At 48.6% G+C, this 13,022-nt stretch overlaps 1 protein-coding gene across 1 annotated transcript in view; it reads left to right on the top strand.

Annotated features, from left to right (window-relative positions):
- The window catches only part of LOC112235863 (ezrin), a 41,725-nt gene that overhangs the window by 8,213 nt on the left and 20,490 nt on the right, over positions 1–13,022 (top strand). The window contains exons 2-5 of the mRNA XM_042325074.1: positions 574–657; positions 1,261–1,356; positions 5,346–5,468; positions 5,768–5,919. Of these exons, the coding sequence (XP_042181008.1) occupies positions 574–657; positions 1,261–1,356; positions 5,346–5,468; positions 5,768–5,919 (455 nt within the window). The remainder of the gene's footprint in view (positions 1–573; positions 658–1,260; positions 1,357–5,345; positions 5,469–5,767; positions 5,920–13,022) is intronic.

Genomic DNA, 13,022 nt, shown 5'->3' with positions numbered 1-13,022 from the left:
TATTCTGTGTATTCTCTGTATTCTCTGTATTCTCTGTATTCTGAGTATTCTGTGTATTCTCTGTATTCTCTGTATTCTGTGTATTCTGTGTATTCTCTGTATTCTCTGTATTCTGAGTATTCTGTATTCTCTGTGTATTCTGTATTCTCTGTATTCTGAGTATTCTGTGTATTCTCTGTATTCTCTGTATTCTCTGTATTCTCTGTATTCTGAGTATTCTGTGTATTCTCTGTATTCTCTGTATTCTGAGTATTCTGTGTATTCTCTGTATTCTCTGTATTCTCTGTATTCTGAGTATTCTGTGTATTCTCTGTATTCTGTGTATTCTCTGTATTCTGTGTATTCTCTGTATTCTCTGTATTCTGTGTATTCTCTGTATTCTGAGTATTCTGAGTATTCTGTGTATTCTGAGTATTCTGTGTATTCTCTGTATTCTGTGTATTCTGTGTATTCTGAGTATTCTGAGTATTCTGTGTAATGTAAGTTAATGTCAGCACCACTTGACCAGCTCAGATTCCTGGTACATGGAAACGTTGCTGGTGAATAAAGGCGTTTCTGATTCTGAATCTCCAGGTCAATGTCCGGGTCACCACAATGGATGCTGAGCTGGAGTTCTCCATTCTTCCCAGCACCACCGGCAAACAGTTGTTCGATCAGGTCAGTTCACATTCACTAATTAACTAACTAACTAACTAACTAACTAACTAACTAACTAACTAACTAACTAACTAACTAACTAACTAACTAACTAACTAACTAACTAACTCCCTGTCTCACACACACACACACACACACACACACACACACACACACACACACACACACACACACACACACTAACTAACTAACTAACTAACTAACTAACTAACTAACTAACTAACTAACTAACTAACTAACTAACTAACTAACTAACTAACTATCTCTCACACACACACTCCCTCACTCCCTCACTCCCTCACTAACTAACTAACTAACTAACTAACTAACTAACTAACTAACTAACTAACTAACTAACTAACTCTCTGTCTCACACACACACACACACACACACACACACACACACACACACACACACACACACTCACTCACTAACTAACTAACTAACTAACTAAGTCTCTCTCACACACACTCCCTCACAAACTAACCCGTCTCATTACAATGACCATGTTGTAGGAAAAGGTGAACAAGGTTTTGTAAAAATCTATATTTGTCAGTGTCACGTCTCTCCAGTGTAAAGCGTATCTTTCTGTTTTTCTCCAGGTGTCCAGAACGGTCGGTCTGCGGGAGCTCTGGTACTTCGGCCTGCTGTTCGTCAACAACAAAGGGTTCCAAACATGGCTGAAGTTTGATAAAAAGGTAAGTTGGTATGTGTGATCCAGGGGTTACAGCTCGGCGTGGGTTGGAACCCGACTCGCTGCTCTGTATGCCTGAGTCGGCGTGGGTTGGAACCCGACTAACTGCTCTTTGCCTGAGTTCGTGGGTTCTGTTTCTTATGCCTGAGTCGGGTGGGTTGGAACCCGACTCGCTGCTCTGTATGCCTGAGTCGGCGTGGCTTGGAACCCGACTCGCTGCTCTGTATGCCTGAGTCGGCGTGGGTTGGAACCCGACTCGCTGCTCTGTATGCCTGAGGGTTCCATCGGCGTGGGTTGGAACCCGACTCGCTGCTCTGTATGCCTGAGTTGGCGTGGGTTGGAACCCGACTAGCTGCTCTGTATGCCTGAGTCGGCGTGGGTTGGAATCCCACTGCTGCTCTGTATGCCTGAGTCGGCGTGGGTTGGACTCGCTGCTCTGTATGCCTGAGTAGGCGTGGGTTGGAACCCGACTCGCTGCTCTGTATGCCTGAGTCGGCGTGGGTTATGCTGCTCTGTATGCCTGAGTCGGCGTGGGTTGGAACCCACTCGCTGCTCTGTATGCCTGAGTCGGCGTGGGTTGGAACCCGACTCGCTGCTCTGTATGCCTGAGTCGGCGTGGGTTGGAACCCGACTCGCTGCTCTGTATGCCTGAGTCGGCGTGGGTTGGAACCCGACTCGCTGCTCTGTATGCCTGAGTCGGCGTGGGTTGGAACCCGACTCGCTGCTCTGTATGCCTGAGTCGGCGTGGGTTGGAACCCGACTCGCTGCTCTGTATGCCTGAGTCGGCGTGGGTTGGAACCCGACTAGCTGCTCTGAGTCGGCGTGGGTTGGAACCCGACTCACTGCTCTGTATGCCTGAGTCGGCGTGGGTTGGAACCCGACTCCCTGCTCTGTATGCCTGAGTCGGCGTGGGTTGGAACCCGACTCGCTGCTGTGTATGCCTGAGTCGGCGTGGGTTGGAACCCGACTCGCTGCTGTATGCCTGAGTCGGCGTGGGTTGGAACCCGACTCGCTGCTCTGTATGCCTGAACGTGGGTTGGAACCTGACTCGCTGCTCTGTATGCCTGAGTCGGCGTGGGTTGGAACCCGACTCGCTGCTCTGTATGCCTGAGTCGGCGTGGGTTGGAACCCGACTCGCTGCTCTGTATGCCTGAGTCGGCGTGGGTTGGAACCCGACTCGCTGCTCTGTATGCCTGAGTCGGCGTGGGTTGGAACCCGACTCGCTGCTCTGTATGCCTGAGTCGGCGTGGGTTGGAACCCGACTCGCTGCTCTGTATGCCTGAGTTGGCGTGGGTTGGAACCCGACTCGCTGCTCTGTATGCCTGAGTCGGCGTGGGTTGGAACCCGACTCGCTGCTCTGTATGCCTGAGTCGGCGTGGGTTGGAACCCGACTAGCTGCTCTGAGTCGGCGTGGGTTGGAACCCGACTCGCTGCTCTGTATGCCTGAGTCGGCGTGGGTTGGAACCCGACTCCCTGCTCTGTATGCCTGAGTCGGCGTGGGTTGGAACCCGACTAGCTGCTCTGAGTCGGCGTGGGTTGGAACCCGAATGCCTGAGTCGGCGTGGGTTGGAACCCGACTAGCTGCTCTGAGTCGGCGTTGGTTGGCGACTCGCTGCTCTGTATGCCTGAGTCGGCGTGGGTTGGAACCCGACTCGCTGCTCTGTATGCCTGAGTCGGCGTGGGTTGGAACCCGACTCGCTGCTCTGTATGCCTGAGTCGGCGTGGGTTGGAACCCGACTCGCTGCTCTGTATGCCTGAGTCGGCGTGGGTTGGAACCCGACTCGCTGCTCTGTATGCCTGAGTCGGCGTGGGTTGGAACCCGACTCGCTGCTCTGTATGCCTGAGTCGGCGTGGGTGGAACCCGGCTGCTCTGAACCCGACTCGCTGCTCTGTATGCCTGAGTCGGTCGTGGGTTGGAACCCGACTCGCTGCTCTGTATGCCTGAGTCGGCGTGGGTTGGAACCCGACTCCCTGCTCTGTATGCCTGAGTCGGCGTGGGTTGGAACCCGACTCACTGCTCTGTATGCCTGAGTCGGCGTGGGTTGGAACCCGACTCGCTGCTCTGTATGCCTGAGTCGGCGTGGGTTGGAACCCGACTCGCTGCTCTGTATGCCTGAGTCGGCGTGGGTTGGAACCCGACTCGCTGCTCTGTATGCCTGAGTCGGCGTGGGTTGGAACCCGACTCGCTGCTCTGTATGCCTGAGTCGGCGTGGGTTGGAACCCGACTCGCTGCTCTGTATGCCTGAGTCGGCGTGGGTTGGAACCCGACTCGCTGCTCTGTATGCCTGAGTCGGCGTGGGTTGGAACCCGACTCGCTGCTCTGTATGCCTGAGTCGGCGTGGGTTGGAACCCGACTCGCTGCTCTGTATGCCTGAGTCGGCGTGGGTTGGAAACTGCTCTGTATGCCTGAGTCGGCGTGGGTTGGAACCCGACTCGCTGCTCTGTATGCCTGAGTCGGCGTGGGTTGGAACCCGTCGCTGCTCTGTATGCCTGATGGAACCCGACTCGCTGCTCTGTATGCCTGAGTTGGCGTGGGTTGGAAACCTCTGTATGCCTGAGTCGGCGTGGGTTGGAACCCGACTCACTGCTCTGTATGCCTGCCTGAAGACTCCCTGCTCTGTATGCCTGAGTCGGCGTGGGTTGGAATTTAGGCGACCCCAATTTGTTTCAGTCAAAATTTATCACGACCCCATTTTTTTCCCCCTAAGAATTTCTTGCGACCCCACCCCAACTCCAATGACACAACCTTAAAATCTGTACATTTCGAATTTTTACATTGATGGGTTCAGATTTCTAAACTTTTAAATATTGTTAATCATCAGTTATAGTAGAGACGTGAGGGGTGCCGTAGTCTGGTTTCCACACCAGGAGTTAATGGGTATCGGTAGGAGGAATGTATATGGTGGAGGCAATTTAAGCTTGGAATGTACTGGAAGGAAAGACGATCACATGGTTGCAGTCACTGATAATGTTGGAGAGATGTGGTTTAGTGAGGAATGGGGGGTCGAGCTCAGGTCAGATAACATTAAGGGAGAAGGAACAGTTTGTTGCCCGTATCACTTCCTGCCTAGAAATAAAGATGTCATGTTTAGAGAGAGTCCACCCAAATAAGGGTGTATTTGCAAATAAATTCATTAAAAATCCTACAATGTGATTTTCTGTATTGTTTTTTCTCATTTTGTCTGTCATAGTTGAAGTATACCTATGATGAAAATTACAGGCCTCTCTCATCTTTTTAAGTGGGAGAACCTGCACAATTGGTGGCTGACTAAATACTTTTTTGCCCCACTGTATATTACCACTGGTGAATACATGTATTTGTCTCGTGCAGCTTGTACCAACCCAGTGGGTGAATAAACTCGGTTTAAGCTTTACTAATCAACATATGATCCAATTCATTTACTCAATAACATTTTATTTTTCAAATGATCTCTCTCAGAAACGTATGTATATTGTCCCAGATATTCATCTGTACTCTTTGGCTTTTTAATTCCTAATATAAATTTATAAATACATATTTTGGCAACCCCACTGCTGTTTCCCCTGACGTTGAATACCACTGACATGGGGGTTACTCATTTCATAACCACAGCCCCCATCATCCCCTCTCCTCTCCTCCTCTCTCCCTTTCCTCTCCTCCCCTCTCATCCTCTCTCCCCTCCTTTCCCATCCTCTCCTCCCCTTTCCTCTCTCCTCTCCTGTCTCCCTCTCCTCTCTGACCCATCCTCTCCTCTCCTGTCTCCCTCTCCTCTCTGACCCATCCTCTCCTCTCATCTCCTTCCCTTTCCTCTCTCCTCTCATCTCCTGTCTCCCTCTCCTCTCTGACCCATCCTCTCCTCTCATCTCCTTCCCTTTCCTCTCTCCTCTCATCTCCTTCCCTTTCCTCTCTCCTCTCCTGTCTCCCTCTCCTCTCTGACCCATCCTCTCCTCTCATCTCCTTCCCTTTCCTCTCTCCTCTCCTGTCTCCCTCTCCTCTCTGCCCCATCCCCCCAGGTGATATCCCAGGAAGTAAAGAAAGAGGTTCCTCTCCAGTTCCGTTTCCGGGCCAAGTTCTACCCAGAGGACGTGGCTGAGGAGCTGATCCAGGAGGTCACCCAGAAACTGTTCTTCCTGCAGGTAACACATACACACAGACACACACACACACACACACACACACACACACACACACACACACACACACACACAGACAGACACACACATATACACACAGACACACATATACACACAGACAGACACAGACACACATATACACACAGACACACACAGACACACATATACACACAGACACACACACACACATATACACACAGACACACACAGACACACATATACACACACACACACACACACACACACACAGACACAGACCCCCCCTCCCCCACGTGATCCAGATGTTTGTCTCCCACCTCCAGGTGAAGGAGGACATCCTAACTGATGAGGTGTACTGCCCTCCAGAGTCTGCTGTTCTGCTAGCCTCCTACTCTGTACAGGCCAAGTTTGGAGACTTCAATAAGGAGACACACCAGAATGGTTACCTGACCAATGAACGCCTGCTGCCCAAGAGGTGAGTCAGTGTGGAGAGGGGGTGGATGAACCTCCAGATGGAGAAGCAGCAGGGGGTGGATGAACCTCCAGATGGAGAGGGGGTGGATGAACCGCCAGATGGAGAAGGGGGTGGATGAACCTCCAGAAGGAGAAGGGGGTGGATGAACCTCCAGATGGAGCAGGGGGTGGATGAACCTCCAGATGGAGAAGGGGGTGGATGAACCTCCAGATGGAGCAGGGGGTGGATGAACCTCCAGATGGAGAGGGGGTGTATAAACCTCCAGATGTAGAAGGGGGTGGATGAACCTCCAGATGGAGAAGGGGGTGGATGAACCTCCAGATGGAGAGGGGTGGATGAACCTCCAGATGGAGCAGGGGGTGGATGAACCTCCAGATGGAGAAGGGGTGGATGAACCTCCAGGTGGAGAGGGGGTGGATGAACCTCCAGATGGAGAGGGGTGGATGAACCTCCAGATGGAGAGGGGTGGATGAACCTCCAGGTGGAGAGGGGGTGGATGAACCTCCAGATGGAGCAGGGGGTGGATGAACCTCCAGATGGAGAAGGGGTGGATGAACCTCCAGATGGAGGGGGTGGATGAACCTCCAGGTGGAGAAGGGGTGGATGAACCTCCAGATGGAGCAGGGGGTGGATGAACCTCCAGATGGAGCAGCAGGGGGTGGATGAACCTCCAGATGGAGAGGGGGTGGATGAACCTCCAGATGGAGAAGCAGCAGGGGGTGGATGAACCTCCCGATGGAGCAGCAGCAGGGGGTGGATGAACCTCCAGATGGAGCAGGGGGTTTATGAACTTCCAGATGGGGAAGGGGTGGATGAACCTCCAGATGGAGAGGCAGCAGGGGGTGGATGAACCTCCAGATGGAGCAGGGGGTGGATGAACCTCCAGATGGAGAGGGGTGGATGAACCTCCAGGTGGAGAGGGGGTGGATGAACCGCCAGATGGAGAAGGGGGTGGATGAACCTCCAGATGGAAAGGGGGTGGATGAACCTCCAGATGGAGCAGGGGGTGGATGAACCTCCAGATGGAGCAGGGGGTGGATGAACATCCAGATGGAGAAGGGGGTGGATGAACCTCCAGATGGAGAAGCAGCAGGGGGTGGATGAACCGATGGAGCAGCAGCAGGGGTGGATGAACCTCCAGATGGAGCAGGGGGTTTATGAACTTCCAGATGGGGCAGGGGGTGGATGAACCTCCAGATGGAGAGGCAGCAGGGGGTGGATGAACCTCCAGATGGAGAGGGGGTGGATGAACCTACAGATGGAGAAGGGGTGGATGAACCTCCAGATGGAGAAGGGGGTGGATGAACCTCCAGATGGAGCAGGGGTGGATGAACCTCCAGATGGAGAAGGGGGTGGATGAACCTCCAGATGGAGAAGGGGGTGGATGAACCTCCAGATGGCTGCTGTATGACTTGTTCACTACAGAATTAATACCCATATATCTAATATATATATAATACCAAGACCCCAACTTCAAACTCAAGTGTTCTCACTTCCTGTTATTTTATGGCAAAATTAGCATCATAAGCAACAGGTGTATGGTGTGGTATATTTACGACATGCTGTCTGTGCTTGAGGTAAGGTGTTATATTACAGTAAGACATGTGCTTGATGTTGATGTTGAGGTGTGCATTACACAGCCTCACGAAACCTACAGTACCGTATGTGATATCAACAGAGAAGTATATTTTCTGGGTGATTTTTAAATATTGACTGGCTCTCGTCAAGCTGCCTACTCAAGAAAATGCTTCAAACTGTAACCAGTACGTACCTGCAACCTGGTTCAGGTTGTCAGTCAACCTACCAGGGTAGTTACAAACAGCACAGGAATGAAATCAACATGTATTGATCACATCTTTACAAACACTGCAGAAATTGGTTTTCAAGCAGTATCCAGATCCATCGGATGTAGTGATCACAATATAGTAGCCATATCTAGGAAAGGCTGGGCCTAATATAGTGTATGAGGTCAGGCTGGGCCTAATATAGTGTATGAGGTCAGGCTGGGCCTAATATAGTGTATGAGGTCAGGCTGGGCCTAATATAGTGTATGAGGTCAGGCTGGGCCTAATATAGTGTATGAGGTCAGGCTGGGCCTAATATAGTGTATGAGGTCAGGCTGGGCCTAATATAGTGTATGAGGTCAGGCTGGGCCTAATATAGTGTATGAGGTCAGGCTGGGCCTAATATAGTGTATGAGGTCAGGCTGGGCCTAATATAGTGTATGAGGTCAGGCTGGGCCTAATCTAGTGTATAAGAGGTCAGGCTGGGCCTAATCTAGTGTATAAGAGGTCAGGCTGGGCCTAATATAGTGTATGAGGTCAGGCTGGGCCTAATATAGTGTATGAGGTCAGGCTGGGCCTAATATAGTGTATAAGAGGTCAGGCTGGGCCTAATCTAGTGTATAAGAGGTCAGGCTGGGCCTAATATAGTGTATAAGAGGTCAGGCTGGGCCTAATATAGTGTATAAGAGGTCAGGCTGGGCCTAATATAGTGTATAAGAGGTCAGGCTGGGCCTAATATAGTGTATAAGAGGTCAGGCTGGGCCTAATATAGTGTAAGAGGTCAGGCTGGGCCTAATATAGTGTATGAGGTCAGGCTGGGCCTAATATAGTGTATAAGAGGTCAGGCTGGGCCTAATCTAGTGTATAAGAGGTCAGGCTGGGCCTAATCTAGTGTATAAGAGGTCAGGCTGGGCCTAATCTAGTGTATAAGAGGTCAGGCTGGGCCTAATCTAGTGTATAAGAGGTCAGGCTGGGCCTAATCTAGTGTATAAGAGGTCAGGCTGGGCCTAATCTAGTGTATAAGAGGTCAGGCTGGGCCTAATCTAGTGTATAAGAGGTCAGGCTGGGCCTAATCTAGTGTATAAGAGGTCAGGCTGGGCCTAATCTAGTGTATAAGAGGTCAGGCTGGGCCTAATCTAGTGTATAAGAGGTCAGGTTGGGCCTAATCTAGTGTATAAGAGGTCAGGCTGGGCCTAATCTAGTGTATAAGAGGTCAGGCTGGGCCTAATATAGTGTATAGGAGGTCAGGCTGGGCCTAATCTAGTGTATAGGAGGTCAGACTGGGCCTAATCTAGTGTATAGGAGGTCAGGCTGGGCCTAATCTAGTGTATAGGAGGTCAGGCTGGGCCTAATCTAGTGTATAAGAGGTCAGGCTGGCCTAATCTAGTGTATAGGAGGTCAGGCTGGGCCTAATCTAGTGTATAGGAGGTCAGGCTGGGCCTAATCTAGTGTATAGGAGGTCAGGCTGGGCCTAATATAGTGTATAAGAGGTCAGGCTGGGCCTAATATAGTGTATAAGAGGTCAGGCTGGGCCTAATATAGTGTATAAGAGGTCAGGCTGGGCCTAATATAGTGTATAAGAGGTCAGGCTGGGCCTAATATAGTGTATAAGAGGTCAGGCTGGGCCTAATATAGTGTATAAGAGGTCAGGCTGGGCCTAATATAGTGTATAAGAGGTCAGGCTGGGCCTAATATAGTGTATAGGAGGTCAGGCTGGGCCTAATATAGTGTATAAGAGGTCATACAATACGTTTTGTAGTGATTCCTCTGTTGACGATGTAAATAATATTTGCTGGTCTGTGGTGTGTAGTGAGGAGCAACCAGATGCTGCTGGTCTGTGGTGTGTAATGAGGAGCAACCAGATGCTGCTGGTCTGTGGTGTGTAATGAGCAACCAGATGGTGAACTTGACACATTTATGAAATTGATTATCCCAGTTACTAATAAACACCCATTAAGAAAATTACTGTAAAAACTGTTAAATCCCTGTGGATTGATGAGAAATTGAAAAATTGTATGGTTGAGAGGGATGATGCAAAAGGAATGGGAATTAAGTCTGGCTGTACAATTGATTGGCAAACGTATTGCAAATTTAAAAATCACGTGACTAAACAAAATAAAAATAAACTATACTATGAAACAAAGATAAATTATATAAAGAATGATAGTAAAAAGCTTTGGAGCACCTTAAATGACATTTTGGGGAAAAAAGGCAAACTCGGCTCCATCATTCATTGAATCACATGACTCATTCATCACAAAACCCACTGATATTTCCAACTACTCTAATGATTTTTTCATCTGCAAGATTAGCAAACCTAGGCATGCCATGTCAGACAATATACACTGACACTATACATCCAAGTATATCGGACCAAATTATGAAAGATAAGCTTTGTTCTTTTGAATTCCGTAAAGTCAATGTGGAAGAGGTGAAAAAATTATTGGTGTCTGTCAACAATGACAAGCCACCAGAGTCTGACAATCTGGATGGAAAATTACTGAGGATAATAGCAGATGATATTGCCACTCCTATTTGCCACATCTTCAATTTAAGTCTACAAGAGAGCGTGTGTCCTCAGGCCTGGAGGGAAGCTAAAGTCATTCCGCTACCCAAGAATAGTGAATCCCCCTTTACTGGCTCAAATAGCCAACCAATCAGCCCATTACCAACCCTTAGTAAACTTCTGGAAAAAATTGTGTTTGACCAGATACAATGCTATTTTACAGTAAACAAATTGGCAACATACTTTCAGCACGCATATAGGGAAGGACATTCAACAAGCACAGCACTTACACACATGACTGCTGATTGGCTGAGAGAAATTGATGATACAATGATTGTGGGGGCTGTTTTGTTAGACTTCAGTGCAGCTTTTGACATGATTGATCACAGTCTGCTGCTGGAAAAACATATGTGTTATGGTTTTACACCCACTGCTATATTGTGGATAAAGAGTTACTTGTCTAACAGAACACAGTGTTCTTTAATGGAAGCCTCTCCAACATAATCCAGGTAGAAGCAGGAATTCCTCAAGGCAGCTGTTTAGGCCCCTTGCTTTTTTCAATCTTTACTAACGACATGAAACTGGCTTTGAGTAAAGATAGTGTGCCTGTGTATGTGGATGACACAACACTATAGACGTCAGCTACTACAGCGACTGAAATGACTGCAACACTTAACAAAGAGCTGCAGTTAGTTTCCGAATGGAACAACTTAGTCCTAAATATTTCAAAAACTAAAAGCATTGTATTTGGGATAAATCATTCACTAAATCCTTAACCTCAACTAAATATTGTAATAAATCATGTGGAAATTGAGCAAGTTGAGGTGACTAAACTGCTTGGAGTAACCCTGGACTGTAATCCTGAACTGCCATGGTCAAAACATATTGATACAACAGAAGCTAAGATGGGGAGAAGTCCATAATAAAGCGCTGCTCTGCCTTCTTAACAACACTATCAACAAGGCAGGTCCTACAGGCCCTAGTTTTGTCACACCTGGACTACTGGAGTACTGTTCAGTCATGTGGTCAGGTGCCACAGAGAGGGACTTGGGAAAATTGCAGTTGTCTCAGAACAAGGCAGCACGGCTGGCCCTTAAAAGTACACGGAGAGCTAACATTAATGACATGCATGTCAATCTCTCATGGCTCAAAGTGGAAGAGAGATTGACTTCATCACTACTTGTTTTTGTAAGAGGTATTGACCGAGCTGTCTGTTTAAAATATTTGCACACAGCTTGGACACCCATGAAGAGTAGCTGCTGCCTTGGCAGGAACTAATGGGGATCCATAATAAACCCCAGGAAGAGTAGCAGCTGCCTTGGCAGGAACTAATGGGGATCCATAATAAACCCCAGGAAGAGTAGCTGCTGCCTTGGCAGGAACTAATGGGGATTGATAATAAACCCCAGGAAGAGTAGCAGCTGCCTTGGCAGGAACTAATGGGGATCCATAATAAACCCCAGGAAGAGTAGCTGCTGCCTTGGCAGGAACTACTGGGGATTGACAATAACCCCCAGGAAGGGAGAGGAGCTGCTGCCTTGGCAGGAACTAATGGGGATCCATAATAAACCCCAGGAAGAGTAGCAGCTGCCTTGGCAGGAACTAATGGGGATCCATAATAAACCCCAGGAAGAGTAGCAGCTGCCTTGGCAGGAACTAATGGGGATCCATAATAAACCCCAGGAAGAGTAGCTGCTGCCTTGGCAGGAACTACTGGGGATTGATAATAAACCCCAGGAAGAGTAGCTGCTGCCTTGGCAGGAACTAATGGGGATCCATAATAAACCCCAGGAAGAGTAGCTGCCTTGCAGGAACTTGGGGATCCATAATAAACCCCAGGAACTAATGGGGATTGATAATAAACCCCAGGAAGAGTAGCAGCTGTCTTGGCAGGAACTAATGGGGATCCATAATAAACCCCAGGAAGAGTAGCTGCTGCCTTGGCAGGAACTACTGGGGATTGATAATAAACCTCAGGAAGAGTAGCTGCTGCCTTGGCAGGAACTAATGGGGATCCATAATAAACCCCAGGAAGAGTAGCTGCTGCCTTGACAGGAACTAATGGGGATCCATAATAAACCCCAGGGAGAGTAGCAGCTGCCTTGGCGGGAACTAATGGGGATCCATAATAAACCCCAGGAAGAGTAGCTGCTGCCTTGGCAGGAACTAATGGGGATCCATAATGAACCCCAGGAAGAGTAGCAGCTGCCTTGGCAGGAACTAATGGGGATCCATAATAAACCCCAGGAAGAGTAGCAGCTGCCTTGGCAGGAACTAATGGGGATCCATAATAAATACACATACAGTGTATTCGGAAAGTATTCAGACCCATTGACAATTTCAACATTTTGTTTTACGTTACAGCCTTATTCTAAAATGGATTAAATTGTTTTTTTCCCTCATCAATCTACACACAATTCCCCATAAAAAGCAAAACTGTTTTTTACAAATTTTTACAATTTTATTCTAAATAAAAAACTGAAATGTACATCAGAATTCAGACTCTTTACTCAGTACTTTGTTGAAGCACCTTTGGCAGTGATTACAGCTTTGAGTCTTCTTGGGTATGACGCTACAAGCTTGGCACACCTAATTAGGGTAGTTTCTCCCATCCTCTCAAGCTCTGTCAGGTTGGATGGGGAGCGTTGCTGTACAGCTATTTACAGGTCTCTCCAGTGATGTTCAACTGGGTTCAAGTCCGGGCTCTTGCTAGGCCACTCAAGGACATTCAGAGACTTGTCCCGAAGCCACTCCTGCATTGTCTTGGCTGTGTGCTTAGTGTCGTTGTCCTGTTGGAAGGTGAACCTTCACCC

Source organism: Oncorhynchus tshawytscha, linkage group LG08 (genome assembly GCF_018296145.1).
Source record: "Oncorhynchus tshawytscha isolate Ot180627B linkage group LG08, Otsh_v2.0, whole genome shotgun sequence".
NCBI classification, from domain to species: domain Eukaryota; kingdom Metazoa; phylum Chordata; class Actinopteri; order Salmoniformes; family Salmonidae; genus Oncorhynchus; species Oncorhynchus tshawytscha.
Note: the sequence above shows the minus strand (reverse complement) of the source record. Positions and strands in the feature narration are given on the sequence as shown.